This window comes from Macaca fascicularis, chromosome 1, assembly GCF_037993035.2.
Source record: "Macaca fascicularis isolate 582-1 chromosome 1, T2T-MFA8v1.1".
Taxonomy (NCBI): Eukaryota; Metazoa; Chordata; class Mammalia; order Primates; family Cercopithecidae; genus Macaca; species Macaca fascicularis.
The window spans coordinates 34,142,578-34,160,789 of NC_088375.1; the positions used below are offsets into that span (position 1 = coordinate 34,142,578).

Genomic DNA, 18,212 nt, shown 5'->3' on the forward strand with positions numbered 1-18,212 from the left:
TTCTGTGGCTTCACCTCTTACCATGCTCCTTATTGCACTCCAACCACACTGGCCTTCTGACTTGCCAGACATACTCCTACTATGTGACCTTTTCAGTGGCTTTTCACTTTTCTGGAATATTCTTCCTCCAGATTTCTACATGGCTAACTTTCCCACTTTCTTCTGGTCTTTTTTCAAAGTTGCTTTCTAGGTGAGGCCTTCCCTGGAGACCTCACGTAAAATTGTACACACTGTCTTGGCTCTTTATGAATTCTTCCCCTGCTTTATTTTTCTTTTTAGAATTTATCACAAACATGCTATTTTGTTTATTTTGCTTAATATTCATTTTCTCCACTAGAATGTAAATTCTACCAGGGAAGGGGTTTTTATACGTTTGGCTGACTATTATACTCTAACACCTACAACAGCAAAAGGAACTAAGTATTCAATAAATAATTGTTAAAGAAAGGAATGTTCTTACTCTAGTACAGTGGTTGGCAAACTATGGACCATGGAACAAATCTGGCCTATCATGTGTTTTTGTAAAAAAAATTATTTTGGAATACAGTTACACTCACTTGTTTACATATTGTCTATGGCTGCTTTCATGTGGCAGAGTTGTGCAGTTAAAAGAAAGACCACGTGGCCCACAAAGCCTAAAATATTTACTATCTGGCCCTTTATGAAAAAAATGGCCAACCCTTCCTTAAATACATATTTATTATACCATACTGTAACTTCCCACTCCTGTCTATCTCTTGCACAAGACTTTAGTTTCTTTGTTCATAGTTCTTGGAACACATTTGATATTTTTAAAATGAATTAGTGTACATATATAAATATATATCTATATGTAGATGGAAAACCAATGACATGGGGAAATGACAATGTAGCTCAAGGGTTTTAGGAGGGTAAAAATTTGTAGGCAGAGTATAATACTATGTATGGGAAAAGAAGGGTATTCAGAAACTACACTCTAGTCAACTTCTCTACTGGTCTCATCACTGTGGTAGCACTGCCCCATTTAGATCTAGTAAGTAAAATAACTGACAATACTTATGGAAGTGTGAACATGTTAGCTAAGGAGGGAATGGCTTTAAGCCATTTTCTTCATTAACTTGTTATTTGAGTAACTGGGCCCCCAGGAGGCTCCAAAAATCTGAAACATGGAGTAAATTTTGATGAGCATAAACACAGCTACAATAGCCAGAAAGTATTTATAACATGAATCCTCTTTACCTAGGGAGTCAGTGAATGAGAGAAAGACCAGATTCCAAAAAAGGAATACAAGATCTCTTGGGCATGATGTTACAGATTAGGCAAGATCCTTGTCAAGCATTTTAGTTAGGATTTTGCAATTGTAAGGAACAGACCTACTCATGTTCACTGCAGAAAATGGATTTATTGTAAAATTACATATGGGCTGGAAGTGGAGCTAGAGAGTTGCAGAGACTGTGGCAGTCAGGAGCTCCATCTCTCTCAAAGCCTACATATTTCGCTACGTCTTAGTTAATTTGCACCATTCATGTCTCATTAGCAATCTGCTAGATTACTCATAGTTTTTGCTTCCTTATAGCTTTAGTTTAAACCGTTGCTTCAGCTTGCTCTGGCTCGTAATTTATCTCATAGAATTTTTCCCTTCAGATTTTTATCCTATTGCTAGTTGCCACAGTTTCTCACAGTACCTTGGTTCAAATTCTAAAGATAGTCAATGTCAACTGGCCTAACTCATCTTTACATGTTAGTTCAGAAGTCATAGGTTTCTGGCCAGCCTTGGGTTTAAGAAACTGTGGCCAAAAGAGCAGGATAGCTGGAGGGCTCCTCAGGGCTACAGGTCCGCAACCCTCTCTCAGCTGATGTCGACTCTGCTCGGAGTAGAATGAGCTCTCTTTTTTTTTTTTTTGAGATGGGGTCTGGCTCAGTCGCCCAGGCTGGAGTGCAGTGTCACAATCTCGGCTCACTGCAAGCTCCGCCTCCTGGGTTCACGCCATTCTCCTGCCTCAGCCTCCCGAGTAGCTGGGACTACAGGCGTCCACCACCATGCCCGGCTAATTTTTTGTATTTTTAGTAGAGACGGGATTTCACCATGTTAGCCAGGATGGTCTCGATCTCCTGATCTCATGATCCGCCCACCTCGGCCTCCCAAAGTCCTGGGATTACAGGCGTGAGCCACTGCACCCGGCCGAATGAGCTGGTTTTTCATCTTTACTTCTTAAGGATGAAACTTCTGGCATGTTTAATTTCTGGTAATGTGCTTTTCTTTAGACCTTAGACCCTGGTATTCTTGGTGATATAACTCCTACTGAATTTTAATGCTAATTTTAGTCTTGGAATTGCATGGTTTAGATTTCAAACCCAAATATGCTAGGATATCCAAGTAAAGTACCTGGTTCATAGTAAAATTATATATAATATTATATATATATATAAATATATATATACACACACACATATATATGTATATAAAATACCAATGAAACAAAGCATTTTGCATGGATTATTTTATTTAATGCTCACCATAGCTCCAAAAAGTAAATATTTTGATTATATGTATTTTATGCTTAGATTTAGATAGTCAAATAACTATTATGCAGTAGCAGACAGAAGTTAAACTCCAACTTCAGAGCTTATTTTTCCAACTGCCATTCTATATTGTTTGTTAAGTATAGGTCTTACACACCAGCAAAATGTTTAGCCTATAGTGGATTAAAAACTAAATATTTGTTGATTTTAACTATGTAATGATTATTTCAGAGAATGCATTCTTGGAGAATGAGGGGAAGGAAAGGATAACTACTATGGGCTTAGGGGTTATGAAATACTTTATAGAAGTCCCTCCCTCCCTCCCTCCCTCCCTCCCTCCCTCCCTCCCTCCCTCCCTCCCTCCCTCCCTTCCTTCCTTCCTTCCTTCCTTCCTTCCTTCCTTCCTTCCTTCCTTCCTTCCTTCCTTCTTTCCTTCCTTCCTTCCTTCCTTCCTGATGGAGTCTTGCTCTGTCACCCAGGCTGGAGTGCAGTGGTGTGGTATCAGCTCACTGCAACCTCCGCCTACCAGGTTCAAGTGGTTCTTCTGCCTCAGCCTCCCGAGTAGCTGGGACTACAGGTGTGTGGCACCACGCCTGGCTAATTTTTGTATTCTTAGTAGAGATGTGGTCTCACCATATTGGCCAGGCTTGTCTTGAACTTCTGACTTTGTGATCTGCCCACGTTAGCCTCCCAAAGTGCTGGGATTACAGGCATGAGCCACCGTGCCTGGCTGAGTTTCTTAAAATATGTACAGTAGAGAGCAGAAGAAAGGTCAATTACATGAACCAAAGTACAGATGTGCAAACATGTTAAGGCCACTCTAAAAAGAACAGCTTGAAAGGAGGAAAATTTCTTAGAGAAAAGTGAGGAAGAAAACTGGAAAAGTTATACTGGACAACAGTCCCTAGATTTTGGGCTGAGGGATTTGAACCATAAGCAGTTAGGAACCATGAATGATATATGGATATATACGTGTCTGTTTTAACAGATATATGTGTTTTCTTTTTCTTTTTATTATTTTTATATTTATTTTTATTGATACGTAACATTTTATGTATTGACTGAGTGCATGTAATATTTTGTTACATGTATAGAATGTATAATGATTAAGTCAGGGTTTTTGAGGTATCATCACTCTGAGTTTATCATTTCTATGTGTTGAGAACAATTCAAGCTCCTCTCTCCCAGTTGCCTTAAAATATACAATGCATTGCTGTTAACTGTAGTCACTCTACTCTGCTGTTGAACAGTGGAACTTATAGCTTTTATCTAATTGTATGTTTGTACCTAACCTACCTCTCTTCATATCTGTTTCCACCCACCCACACTTCCTAGCCTCTAGCATCTATCATTCTACCCTCTACCTTTGTGAGGTCAACTTTTTTAGCTCCCACATATAAGTGAGAGCATGCAGCATTTGACTTTCTGTGCCTGAGTTAGTTCACTTAATATGTGACCTTCGGTTTCATTCATGTTGCTGCAAATGGAAGATGTCATTCCTTTTTGTGGCTGAATATTATTCCATCATGTATATATACATGTTCTTTATCCAGTCATCCACTGATGGACACTTAAGTTGGTTGGACTTTCTATTAAATATATATTACTACCTCTCCCTCTGTCCTCCGTGTGCTCTAATATCTCTTCAGTTTTTCCATGTCTCTGCTGTCCTGTGCTGCATTTGAATAGCTGTTTTTGTATTTGCCCAGCCGACTCTTTCTTTAGGTTTGGCTAACCGGCTTTTACAACCCACCAATAAACTGTTAATTTTTATTAGTGTACTTTTAATCTCCATAAGTTATATTTAGTTCTTTGTCGCATCTGCCTAGCCATTTTTTATTTATTTTTGTTATTAATTCATCCTTTGGATATGCTTTTTTTATTTTTAAAAGCATGTTAAAGTGGTGCATACATGAACTTGCATAAGTAATAAAAACACCCACAAACAAGTATGAGTGACACTGGAGATATCTGAACAAGATTGATGGATTGGATCAATGTCAGTATCCTGGTTGTGGTATTGTATTATAGTTTTTCAATATATCATCATTGAAGGAAACCAGGTAAAATGTATACAAGGCTACTCTGTAATATTTGTTACAATGCGAATCTACAGTTTATTTCAAAAGAAAAAATTTAATTGAAAACATTAAGCATTTAAAAATATTTTACATCAGCTAGTCTGATTCTGTTATTTGTTATTACTGCTTGCTCTTCCTCACAGTGTTTTGTTTCTTCATATGTGATTTTTGATTGTAAGTCCATGTTCCTTAAAACTTTATCTGTTCAATTTCTTTCCAACCTGAGTTAAATATATGCTGTATTACTTCTGGCAATTGCCTAGGGCACTACCTGCATAAAACCACTTTAAAATATATTATCGGCATAATTTCTTAGACCATACCATCTTATGAATTTGAGGTGCAAATCTGTGATATTTGGCTCATAGCTGTAATTGTCAGGGAAGATTTTCCCCCTATATTTTGAGTCAAGGCCAAGGAATACAGGTTTTCTTGCTGTACCTCTTGATAAAGCGGGCTTTTTAATTTTTAATATTTTTGGTACTCTGTTTTATTGACAGTGCAGTCCTCAGGAATTCTGGCTTTATGTGAGGCTGTCTTATCGAACACCCTATCTTGATAAGCCCTTTTTTATCCAAGATTCTCAAAAGGCTGTCAAAGAAGTTCTTGGGCATTAGGAATAGGGAGAGCCCTCATACAAGTTAGTGGCTTCAGAAAATATTTATTTTCTAGATTCCTGTTTTTACTTTGTATGTGGAGTCTGAAGATATCCTTTAATTTCTTTCCAACTTTACAATGCATTTAAAATTTATTTTTGTATATTCACTGGTTTTAGTTGTTTTCAGTGGAGGGATGATCAGGAATTCTAAACCCTTTATACTAGAAACAGAAGTCTTAAGCCATTGAATATTGAATATTTGACTAATTATTCAGAAAACTAATCTGGAGGCGGTATCCAGAATCAGTGTTACGGACCAGCGAGCCTAGAGGCAGGAAGATGTGTTAGTAAGTTCCTATAGTAATCTAGATAGAAAAGGGTAGCAGGTCGGAAATGGTTAGAAAAATTATTTTTGCACTGTGAAAAGAACTAGGAAACTAGAAACAAGAAGAATTAGATTATAGTTTTTGCTCCAGTGTAGTCACATAATTTAATTATTTGCTTATTCATATTCATTCATTCATATTCAACAAATGTTCACTGAGTACCTGTTCTAGGCCAGACACTGTTTTAGGTTTTGTAGTGCAGTGTGGTATACTGTAATGAAAATAAATTTTTCTTCTCTTACGGAGCTTACAATCTATGAACTGTAAGAACGGCAATGAATAAACAAGTGTGTACATCATAGGCCAGACAGTGGTAAGTGCTAGAGAAAGAAATTCAGCAGAAATAATGGAAACAGAGAGTACTTGCCGTGGAAGCAGGGTAAAGTGTATCTGTAGAAAATCTTACTGAAAAGATTATATTTGAGCATATATCTGAAGGAAGCAAGGTAGTGAGCCACATGGAATCTAGACTTATTCTAGGCAGAGGGAACAGGAAGGAGCTAGCGTGCCTGAACTGAATGAGCTAGGCAGAGAGTGGTTGGAGAAGACAGGAGACATAGAGCTCATTAGGCCATTCTCAATGAGCTGTGAAGCTTCCAAGACTTGGGCTACAGAGGGCCATCTGTGGTAGAGTGGGATCTGTGGAGGATGTGTAAAGAAGTGGCTAACTGCCCTGTCTACCTCAGAGGGATATTGTGAAATTCACATGAGATAATGCTTGTTGAAAGTGCCTTGTGACTTAAAGATACTTCATAAGTGAAAGTGTTTGGTGAGACACTGCATTGGATTCAGTGGTGGATTTGATGAGATGATGGATATTCTCAAGAAGACGTTAAGGTAATTGAAGAGGAGATGTGAAAAAGGTATTTATCTCAGTATGGAATTTTACAAGGGCAGGATCATACCTTATATAGTAATAAGGATTCATCATGAGGCAGAAAGCATGAGACATGAATCATCCTGCCCCATAGGGAATCTGTGCCCTATCTCCCCTCAGAGGCCTTTTTCCTATTTGAGTGTGAAAACATAAAGCTGAGTACAATGAGCACGTCCTCTCTACTGTACTCTGTTTTCAGGCAGATGTATTCTTCAGGAATGGCTATGTCTCCTATTCCATAGCCATTTCTAGGAATGCCTATGTCTCCTAGTTGTGCTCAGTACCAGTAGGTACTCAGAATTGCCTGCTGAATTAATGCTTCAAAGTTGTGTGTGTGTGTGTTGGGGGGTAGGGTTTATAGGAATGAAATTAGAGTTTAGGATATAAAAAATGTGTAAACCAAGCTGGTGGAGACCTATGTTTGCAGCATTAAATAGGAAAATAATCATGGGTGTTGGGTGGCTGTAAGCGTCATGTGAGGTCAAAGTGTGATGTGGCCGTTAAAAATATCCAACAATCTTGGGCTCTGTTAAAAAGGAGAAAGAGTACAGATTGCTGAAGGAGATGCTCCCCTTAGACACAGTCCTGGTCAGATTTTGTCTGGAATCTGCACAGTTCTGGGCAGCAGGTTTTATGAGGAACATCAACAACCTGGAGCACATCCAAGGTCTGGGGAAGAGTGGTGATGATTAAGATAGTAAAATGGCCCTGTTCTCTTTTTAATATAGGTTTTCACTTTCCTCTGCTTTGCTGAGGAGCCAATAGAAAATAATTTTAAAAAGAGTCACAATGGCTTTTTTTGCATCTCATTCTATTTATTTATTCATTTACTCATTCAGTTTATAATAAACATTTATTGAATATCTACTACGATTTAGACACAGTAGCAGACACTAGGGGTATGATTCTTGTCCTCAGAGTTCAGGTGGGAGAGACAGACATGTATGCATATAATTGCAATATTGAGTATAATAAAACCAAGTGCTATCTTTACTTATCTTTAGCCCTCTAAGTCTGAATTTTTATGATAACTAACCAACTTGTCTTTCTACTTCCGGGCTCCCTCCATGTTAACCCCAAATTAACCCTGCACACCATCATCAAAATAATCATTCTAAGAATCATTTCTATATTGAGTGCTTTCTGACTAGAAGGACTCAATCTGGGAGGGAATGGGATTTCAGGTTGTTCTTGAAAGATGGGTAGTGAGACCAGTAGAGAGAGTATATTATACGGGGACGTAATGTCACAGAGAATTGGCATCTGGCATCTATAAGAAGGTTTAGGATAATAACCGTGATAATAACTGTCATTTGTTTAATAACCTAACCATTAACAGTGAAAATAGGGTAGCATTATGAGGTATTCACAGTCCAATATTAAAATGGCAATTAATCAGACTAACTTAATGTGGCACCTAATACTTTTATTAAATGCTTGTAATTATATGTAAGTATTCTGTTCAATAGTTTGTTCTAGCCCTTTTCCATAGATTTTAATATAATGGAAAAAGTCATCATCCCTAATTCTGTCATTTCTGTACCTTTCTGCATGATCATTGATCCTTGGTCAGCAAATTGATAAAAATCACATTTTTTTCTTTCATTAGTAGCCTAGTCTGCCACAGGTAGTTTTGATAAGGATATGTAATGAAGATATCCTATGCAGTAGTAACCGCTCCTATCTGTAGCATTCTGGGGGAGCTATTAGAGAATCTTTATGAGATTAATTTGAGTGGCTTATAATATTTCAAGACTTTATTGTGGCCAATATTACAATAAAACTCAAATCTAAGGAATCTTTTTCTAAGGCTTATTCCAATGCCTTTCTTAGTTTTACTTTCTTTCATTTATCCTATTCATTCATCCATTCATTCATTAACTCATCTGAATTTTATTTCCATGCCTAGAGAAATTCTTATATATTTTGATACATATTTCTAAATTAAAGGTTTCTGAAAGAAGTATCTATTCATCTGTTTAGGTGCTAGTTATGCCATACCTTTTTGCAGGTAGGACTTAAGTTGGATTTTATATGTTCATATAATACAAGAATTTAATATAAGAAATATGAATTTAAAAAGGAAAATGAGGACACATAAGAAAAGACTGGCCAAGTGCGGTGGCTCATGGCTTTAATCCAAGCATTTTGGGAGGCTAATGTGGGCAGATCACATGAGGCCAGGAGTTTGAGACCAGCCTGTCCAATATGGTAGAACCCTGTCTCTACTAAAAAATCTAAAAATTAGCTGGGCGTGGTGGTGCATGCCTGTAATCCTAGCTACTTGGGTGGCTGAGGCACGAGAATCGTCTGAACCTGGGAGGCAGAGGTTGCAGTGAGCTGAGATTTCACCTCTGCACTCCAGCCTGGGTGACAGAGTGAGACCCAGCCTCAAAAAAAAAAAAAAAAAAAAAAAAAAGACTAAGGCAGTGGCAAATTCAGTATACAAAATGACAAAGTGATTGCCCGTGCATTAGAGTTAGAGTGCTAGAGAGAGGCCACCATTTTAGTTCTGAGCTTCCCAGAATCAATACAAACAAGGAAGTAGGTAAGTTACATTGTTTATTCTATTTACAAGATGAAAACAAACAGCTTCTCAAGAGAACAACTGCCATAGGTAATCATACTGGACAGAAATTTCTCCTGGGGACTACATATAGAGGAAGCTATGTAGTGTAATGAACAATGCTCTGAACAATATCTTTATGCAAAAATCCAGTATCATCTTAAAGAATCAGTTTTGGTTCTACTCCTAAGTGCAAGAAAAAGGCCACTTTATGTCCTTAATGTCCTTTTCTAGAAAGGTTAAAATAATTGTATTCCAGGACAATTTTAAAGAAGAGGAATCAAGAGAGTAGCCCTTTTCTGGAGGTCGAGGAGGAAGGGGGTCGGAATCCAAGCACTAGTGGCAGACACAAACTGAAGAAAGGACACATCTTTCTCTGAGACTGGAAGGAAGGAGTGGAGGGTGGATGCAGATTTATGAGTTGTTGGCATGCAGGTGGAGATTAGAAAAAGCTTTTCCTGGTAGCCTTGATCTTCTTGATGAAGAAGGCTGTTGTCTCTTGGGAGGGAGAAGATGGCTGGCAGGGTAGAAACTTGAGGGAAGTGGAGACTGTTCACAGCAGCCTCTTTCCAGTCAATCTTCAAGTGCTGAAATGTGAAAGAAACTTTATGTGTCTAACTCCATTTCCTTCTTTCCAAGTCATTGTGGAAAAAAAGCAATTCTGAACCAGCTGCTGCAAACTTCTAAGGAGGTGCAACCAAGGTAAATTCTGAAAGACATAATGAGTCCACTCAGATTCAGAGCCACAGAACTTCATTGCTGGACCTCAGGGACCATCTAGTTCAACCATTTCATTTTATTTATGGATGAGGAGGCATCTCTCAAATTACAGAGCCCGTTGATTATTGGATTAGATAATCCAAAGAGAAGTCATCTGACTCTTGTTTGTTTCCCCAATGCACTGTACTCAGCCACCCAAGGTATTAGGCAAGAGGCAGAGGACACTATGTCAAAGTCTATGACTCAGTTTCTCCATTTCATTCCATGCTTCCACTTCACTCCATAGCCTCAAAAGTATCTTTTGAGGCTCAGAAGGAGAAGTTTGAAATCATAGATTTCTGTCTTAGTAGACTCCCTTGCCTGTGTGGCCATAGGTTTATCATAGTTTTTTTCATCTAGTTTTACACAAAATAATCATTAATAAAGTAGATGATGCTGGGGAAGAAAAAAAAATAAGGAACATGATCAGGTTTGTGAAGAGCGTATGAAGAAAAGTTCAGAATAAGAATAAAGCCGAGCACTGCCTGTCAAATGGGTAATGTGACTTCCAGGAAATTTGAATGAGCTAATTCAGTGTTGTCTGCAGTGGGGCCCCCAGAGAGGCTGCAGGCTTGGTGACCAAACAGCATCTCTTTTTGCAGTTGGCATGGAAAGCAGCCTGCAAGTCCCAGCTTAAAAAGAACAAAGAGCCATATGTCCATGCTTCATTGCAATTGTCGCAGGAGAGGTTGGGAAATAAGGAAAAACTCCAATGATGAGTGAGCTGAGAAAGCCATATCCTTTTTCTACAGCAGGCAGTATTCTCCTTTGAAAAATGAGTAAGCTACTAACCCAACCCAGAAGCAGAGCTGAGAGGGCAAGAGAGATAAAGCAGTTGGATAGTGAAGGGAAAGAGGGGAATGAGAGGAGGCACTTTGTCTTTCTTTTCTTCAACTTTAACTTGTTTCTTAGTTTACCAGCCTTTACTAAGTGTCAAATGGAGATCAGATTGACCCATCTATTGCCACATGGAAGGTATGACTTAGTCATTTTCCTAGAGACATGGAAGCTAACTTAATTGGGCCGTGTACTGTCTTGTAGCAGGATCTGGTGTTAAGTCACCCTTGCTTGAAGCCTGATAAATGTTCGCAGTTATTACATATGAAAACCTGAAAAGTTGGCTGGGAACTAAGCAAACCACTTGAGATCATGTTTCTTTCTTAATTTCCTCCCTGTCAGTTTTCATGCCAGGGCCTTCTCAGATATCTAGAAACTTCATATTGTGACTAAGCAGGGTTTCAAGTATGGGTTTTAATGATTTGGTCCATTATTTCATTTTATTTCAATAGTTTTTTGGGAACAGGTGGTTTTTGGTTACATGGACAAGTTCTTTTATTTTTGCATTTCATTATTTATTTAGATGTTTAAGCTCTCGCACTACATTTTTACAAGCTGGTAAACACTGACAAATTATTTCTCCCACAGTACTGTAACCACACATCCCCAGACAGTATAAATATATGGTTGAACTAATGTTAATACACATCACCATTTTATCAATTATATAATAAAACAAATTATCAAGTATCCAAATATTAAGTTACACAGCTCAAAAGGCATATAAAATATTAGATGTCTGCTCAATTCATGAGCAGATACCCACTTCTTTTTTTGCAAGCAAGGTTGGGAAGAGAAGGAAAAAAAATCACACTTTCAAACAAAAATAAGTTGGTAAACAACTTCTGATAAGTATGGAAAAAAATGCAAGCATTTCAGGAAGTTTATGATTATAATAACAAAGCATCTCTACCTTTAAAAATATTTTACTAAATTAAAGAGCATATTCTGCATGTTCTGCACAAGACAAAGGCAACATTTTGCTAAAAGTAATTAATAGGTCCCTCCCATTTTTTTTTCTCAGGTCCTCCCTGTTAAGCTGCACCTCAGAGTGCAAACATTAAATTAACTGTAAGGCTTTTTTGTCTGAAGACATTAAAGACATGTGCTTTTGTACAATGTAGATTTTCAAAATGGAGGTTTTTTTTTTTTTTTTTTTTTTTTTTGCCCAGGCTGGAGTGCAGTGGCACAGTCTCGGCTCACTGCAAGCTCTGCCTCCTGGTTTCACATCATTCTCCTGCCTCAGCCTCCCGAGTAGCTGGGACTACAGGCGCCCGCCACCATGCCTGGCTAATTTTTTGTATTTTTAGTAGAGACAGGGTTTCACCATGTTAGCCAGGATGGTCTCGATCTCCTGACCTCGTGATCCGCCCGCCTTGACCTCCCAAAGTGCTGGGATTACAAGCGTGAGCCACCGTGCCTGGCCTGGAGGTTTTTAATAAAAGCACAAAGTGAGATTTATAGAAATACATGAAATAATCATTGTAAGGCTTGGTTAAAAAAATATCAATGGCTAAGCAAACCTGATGTCTACTGGTATGAATATGGGAGACGTAAACATAAAGTGAGCAGACAAATCACCATGTAGGCCCTACTTTCAATGTTTGAAATGATTGAAGGAATAAACCACATAAAATCTAAAGTGTTCATAGTTCCTGAGATTTTAGTTCTGTATGGTGCAAAAAATATACAAGTATAGTGCTGGGTATTTTGGTACCTAATTTTCCTAAATTTCTTATGTATCGATAAGATTCTGGCATGGAAATAGATTTAAATAAGTCATAACTCAATACTGCCTGATTTTGGGAAAGGTCAATTGGTACGAATGACAAGCACATTTTATATGCTGACAGAAAGAATCTTTTGCCAGGTGTCCAAATAGGTTGACTGTAACCCAAACACAGAGGTTGCCAAATCTGTCTAGCTTGTGGCCTGGTAAAACTGCCTGTCAATACTCCTACGGAAGCTTCATTAGACTACTCGCTAAGCCAACATGCTGGCTAATGTGTGTAACAAATTAGGTCCTAACTCAAGTTCCACTTCCAAGAGCATTAGGCACCCCGGTTTTATTGAATGCAACAGTTGTTTACATGACCATTGGAATCTTTGAAGTGCAGCCGCATTTTAGGATGATACTTCTCCAAATACAAAAGTTGCTTGCTTTTAAAAGCTCCACGCTGCTTTTATCCTCTGAATTGTATTGCATCTTCATGTTTCATTCCACCTTCAATTAATGCTGGGGCAACAAGTACTGGAGCTCTCCCAAGGCCTGCAATGCAATGAACAGCAATACAACAACCAGGTTCTTCATGAAACTTAATTTTTATGAAATTTAACCTATCAGCAACTCTCTGGTTGGATGGTGGTGCACCATCACCAAATGGCCAATCGAGGACATAGGTACCTTCTTTCTCCACAAGAGTAGTGTCATAAGTTGCTTCACATACTCTTACGATTGTGGTAACTCCATACTTCTTAAGTTCCTCTATAAATTTATTTAAGGTCACATTGTTTGGATTGTGTGCAATAGGAAATCTCATGTTCTTGTATGTGACTTCCACAGGAGCTGGGTGGTTCATTCGAGCTGTGTAAATTTAGCTAAAGAAGACTCAATAGGATTATGAAATAATTAAAAAATGATGCAAAGAAACAGAAGTCTACTTCAACATATTCCACTTGAAATTCTCAGTGCTTTGAGTGTGAAGTTGTAAGTAATGATAAATGAAATGAAGCTCCTAACAAGAAGCAGCAATTCTTCAATCCAGTAATACTGAGGCAACAAACAGAAAAGAAGTGCACTGAGATTTACCCCTTTCAGGTCAGAACTCTTGTAAAATGCTCTGTGGATTTCAATTCAACACTTCTGTGTCCAGGATAACCACTCCTATAGGGGCTTCTTGGTGGAGTAGTAATTAATTTCTACAGTTTACTTGTCTGCATAGAGATCGCACTGTGCCTGGCAGTAATCTCCACTGCCTTTCAGAAACTCCATAAATGTGTGACCAAGAACACCGTAGAACTGAGGAATGTATTTACTCCCTGAAGATTATGGCCTAATCATACAGTTGGTCCCGAGGCAGCAGTGACACAGGGGTTGGTGGGGGCTACAGGGCAGGAGGCAGCAGTTGTCATGGCAGAGTGGAAAAGGTGGTGGCGATACAGCAGACAAGTTCTTTAGTGGTGATTTCTGAGATTTTGATGCACCCATCACACGAGCAGTGTACACTGTACCCAATGTGTAGTTTTTTAATTCTCACCCCCCAAGTCCCCAAAGTCCATTATATCATTATATCATTTTTGTGTCTTTGTGTCCTCATAGCTTAGCTATGATATTTAGTTTTTGATTCCTGAGTTACTTCACTTAGAATAATGGTCTCTAACTCCACCTAGGTTGCCATGAATGCCGTTATTTCATTACTTTATATGGCTGAGTAGTATTCCATGGTATATACATATATATCTCACATTTTCTTTATCCACTCATTGGCTGATCAGCATTTAGGCTGGTTCCATATTTTTGCAGTTGCAAATTGTGCTGCTATAAACATGTGTGTGCAAGTGTCCTTTTCATATAATGACTTCCCTTTTTTGGGTAGGTACCCAGTAGTGGGATTGTTGGATTAGGTCCATTTTTTGAGTAAACTATGGCATATGGAGAAGGAGTCCAAGTAAACTCCATAGGAAATTGAAAAAGTGCTCCTTCTTAGGGAATCAGGACATCTTATTGGTTGAAATGACTTGTCTGAAAATCTAAGCTGACCTAAACTGTGCTCTATAAAGGAAGGTTGAGGCCTGTAGCTATTGGTTTTGGAGCTGTGAGAGTGATGTTTGGAGCAGCTAGATGACATACTAAGTGTGAAAGCTGGAATTTGAGGAATGTAGTTAAGTTGCATCATGAAAGACTATTCCCAGGATGTTTCTGACCCCAGTAAGTACTGATTAGTGTGGCCTCTTAGCCTTAGCTTTTCCATTTTGGAATGTTGGATATTTTGATATTAAGCTAAACCTTGAAGTTAGCCACTATAGATTGAATTTTATGACCTCCATGCATAGTTCATATTCTGAGTCCCATTTTGTCAAAACAGTTTTCCCAGATGTGCCACCTAAGCCTTCAAGGGTCATCAGATCTATGTCTTATATTCAGAGATGGACCACCATTGACCCAATGCTTCTTAGTTACCATACCAAAATACTCAAAGAGACTTAATTGCATTTCAGTCAACCACTCAAACTGAGAAATAAGAAAAGATGTTAGTCTTGTTTGGTCCATATTAGTGGATATTTTAATTAATGAGTTTTAATTAATGAGTTTATTTCTCTATAGTGTTGTGAAGGACAACATGAGAAAAATTATACTGTGTCCATTAGCTCATTTGTTCATCCATTCAAACCATTTTGTAAACACAGATGATGGGGGGTGTGCCCAAGATGGCTGAATAGGAACAGCTCCAGCCTCCAGCTCCCAGCATGAGTGACACAGAAGACAGGTGATTTCTGTATTTTCAACTGAGGTACCAGGTTCATCTCACTGGGGCATGTCAGACAGTCGGTGCTGGTGTGCGAGTGCAGCCCGACCAGTGAGAGCTGAAGCAGGGCGAGGCATCGCCTCACCTGGGAAGTGCAAGGGGGAAGGGAATTCCTTTTCCTAGCCAAAGGAAATTGAGACTCACAACACCTGGAAGATAGGGTAACTCCCACCCTAATACTGTGCTTTACCAAGGGTCTTAGCAAATGGCACACCAGGAGATATATCCCACACCTGGCACAGAGGGTCCCACACCTGGCACAGAGGGTCCCAACCCCATGGAACCTCCCTCATTTCCAGAACAGCAGTCTGAGATCTAACTGCAAGGCAGCAGTGAGGCTGGGGGAGGGGCGCCCACCATTGCTGAGGCTTAAGTAGGTAAATACAGCCACCTGGAAGCTCAAATTGGGTAGAGCCCACCTCAGCTCAAGGAGGCCTGCCTGCCTCTGTAGACTCCACCTCTGGGGACAGGGCATAGCTAAACAAAAAGCAGCAGAAACCTCTGCAGATGTAAATGTCCCTGTCTGACAGCTTTGAAGAGAGCAGTGGTTCTCCCAGCATGGAGGTTGAGATCTGAGAATGGACAGTCTGCCTGCTCAAGTGGGTCCCTGACCCCTGAGTAGCCTAACTGGGAGACATCCCCCATTAGGTGGAGACCAACACCTCACACCTCACACCTCACATGGCTGTGTACACCCCTGAGACAAAGCTTCCAGAGCAAGAGTCAGACAGCAACACTCGCTGTTCAGCAATATTCTGTCTTCTGCAGCCTCCATTGCTGACAGCCAGGCAAACGGTCTGGAGTGGACCTCAAGCAAACTCCAACAGACCTGCAGCTGAGGGTTCTGACTGTTAGAAGGAAAACTAACAAACAGAAAGGACACCCACACCAAAACCCCATCAGTATGTTACCATCATCAAAGACCAAAGACAGATAAAACCACAAAGTTGGGGAAAAAGCAGAGCAGAAAAGCTGGAAATTCAAAAAATCAGAGCGCATTTCCCCCTCCAAAGGAACACAGCTCATTTCCAGCAACAGAACAAAGCTGGACGGAGAACGACTTTGACGAGTTGAGAGAAGAAGGCTTCAGTTGATCAAATTTCTCAGAGCTAAAGGAGGAACTACATAACCAGCGCAAAGAAACTAAAAACCTTGAAAAAAGAATGGATGAATGGATAACTAGAATAATCAATGAGAGAAGACCTTAAAAGAACTGATAGAGGTGAAAACCATGACACAAGAACTACATGACAAATGCACAAGCTTTTGTCACTGACTCAATCAACTAGAAGAAAAAGTATCAGTGACTGAAGATGAAAAGTATCAGTGACTGAAGATGAAATGAATGAAATGAATAGAGAAGAGAAGTGTAGAGAAAAAATAAATGAACAAAGCCTCCAAGAAATATGGGATTATGTGAAAAGACCAAATCTACGTCTGATTGGTGTGCCTGAAAGTGACGGGGAAAATGGAACCAGCTTGGAAAACACTCTGCAGGATATCATCCAGGAGAACTTCTCCAACCTAGTAAGGAAGGCCAACATTCAAATTCAGGAAATACAGAGAACGCCACAAAGATACTCTTCGAGAAGAGTAACTCCAAGACACATAATTGTCAGATTCACCAAAGTTGAAATGAAGGAAAAAATGTTAAGGGCAGTCAGAGAGAAAGGTTGGGTTACCCACAAAGGGAAGCCCATCAGGCTAACAGCAGATCTCTCAGCAGAAACTCTACAAGCCAGAAGAGAGTGGGGGCCAATATTCAACATTCTAAAAGAAAATAATTTTCAACCCAGAATTTCATATCCAGCCAAACTAAGTTTCACAAGTGAAGGAGAAATAAAATCCTTTACTGACAAGCAAATGCTTAGAGATTTTGTCACCACCAGGCCTGCCCTACAAGAGATCCTGAAGGAAGCACTAAACATGGAAAGGAACAACCGGTACCAGCCATTGCAAAAACATGCCAAAATGTGAAGTCCATCGATGCTAGGAAGAAACTGCATCAACTAATGAGCAAAATAACCAGCTAATATCATAATGACAGGATCAAGTTCACACATAACAATATTAACCTTAAATGTAAATGGACTAAATGGTCCAATTAAAAGACACAGACTGGCAAATTGGATAAAGAGTCAAGACCCATCAGTTTGCTGTATTCAGGAGACCCATCTCACATGCAGAGACACACGTAGGCTCAAAATAAAGGGATGGAGGAAGATCTACCAAGCAAATGGAAAACAAAACAAAACAAAAAAGCAGGGATTGCAATTCTAGTCTCTGATAAAACAGACTTTAAACCATCAAAGATCAAAAGAGACAAAGAAGGCCATTACATAATGGTAAAGGGATCAATTCATCAGGAAGAGCTAACTATCCTAAATATATATGCACCCAATACAGGAGCACCCACATTCATAAAGCAAGTCCTCAGAGACTTACGAAGAGACTTAGACTCCCATACAATAATAATGGGAGACTTTAACACCCCACTGTCAACATTAGACAGATCAACAAGACAGAAAGTTAACAAGGATATCCAGGAATTGAACTCAACTCTGCACCGAGTGGACCTAATAGACATCTACAGAACTCTCCACCCCAAATCAACAGAATATACATTCTTGTCAGCACCACATTGCACTTATTCCAAAATTGACCACATAGTTGGAAGTAAAGCACTCCTCAGCAAATGTAAAACAACAGAAATTATAACAAACTGTCTCTCAGACCACAGTGCAATCAAACTAGAACTCAGGACTAAGAAACTCAATCAAAACCGCTCAACTACATGGAAACTGAACAACCTGCTCCTGAATGACTACTGGGTCCATAATGAAATGAAGGCAGAAATAAAGATGTTCTTTGAAACCAATGAGAACAAAGATACAACATACCAGAGTCTCTGGGACACATTTAAAGCAGTGTGTAGAGGGAAATTTATAGCACTAAATGCCCACAAGAGAAAGCAGGAAAGATCTAAAATTGACACCCTAACATCACAATTAAAAGAACTAGAGAAGCAAGAGCAAACACATTCAAAAGCTAGCAGAAGGCAAGAAATAACTAAGATCAGA

At 39.2% G+C, this 18,212-nt stretch overlaps 2 protein-coding genes across 3 annotated transcripts in view; one reads left to right on the forward strand and one right to left on the reverse strand.

Moving 5' to 3' along the window:
• PAPPA2 (pappalysin 2) overlaps positions 1-18,212 on the forward strand; it is a 303,262-nt gene that overhangs the window by 48,228 nt on the left and 236,822 nt on the right. The gene's annotated exons all lie outside the window — the stretch shown is intronic.
• On the reverse strand, positions 12,673-13,185 carry LOC123573669 (protein tyrosine phosphatase type IVA 1-like). The gene is made up of 2 exons (XM_045393096.1): positions 12,859-13,185; positions 12,673-12,783 (listed from the first exon to the last, which is right to left on the reverse strand). Exons 1-2 carry the CDS (start codon positions 13,183-13,185, stop codon positions 12,673-12,675), a joined length of 438 nt encoding a protein of 145 aa, XP_045249031.1.

Excerpts from the sequence above, each read along its gene's own strand:
- LOC123573669 (XM_045393096.1), bottom strand. The coding sequence starts at position 13,185 with ATGAACCACCCAGCTCCTGTGGAAGTCACATACAAGAACATGAGATTT. Across the intron at positions 12,784-12,858 it reads CAGGCCTTGGGAGAGCTCCA|CGTGGAGCTTTTAAAAGCAA; the intron begins GTACTTGTTGCC and ends GGATAAAAGCAG.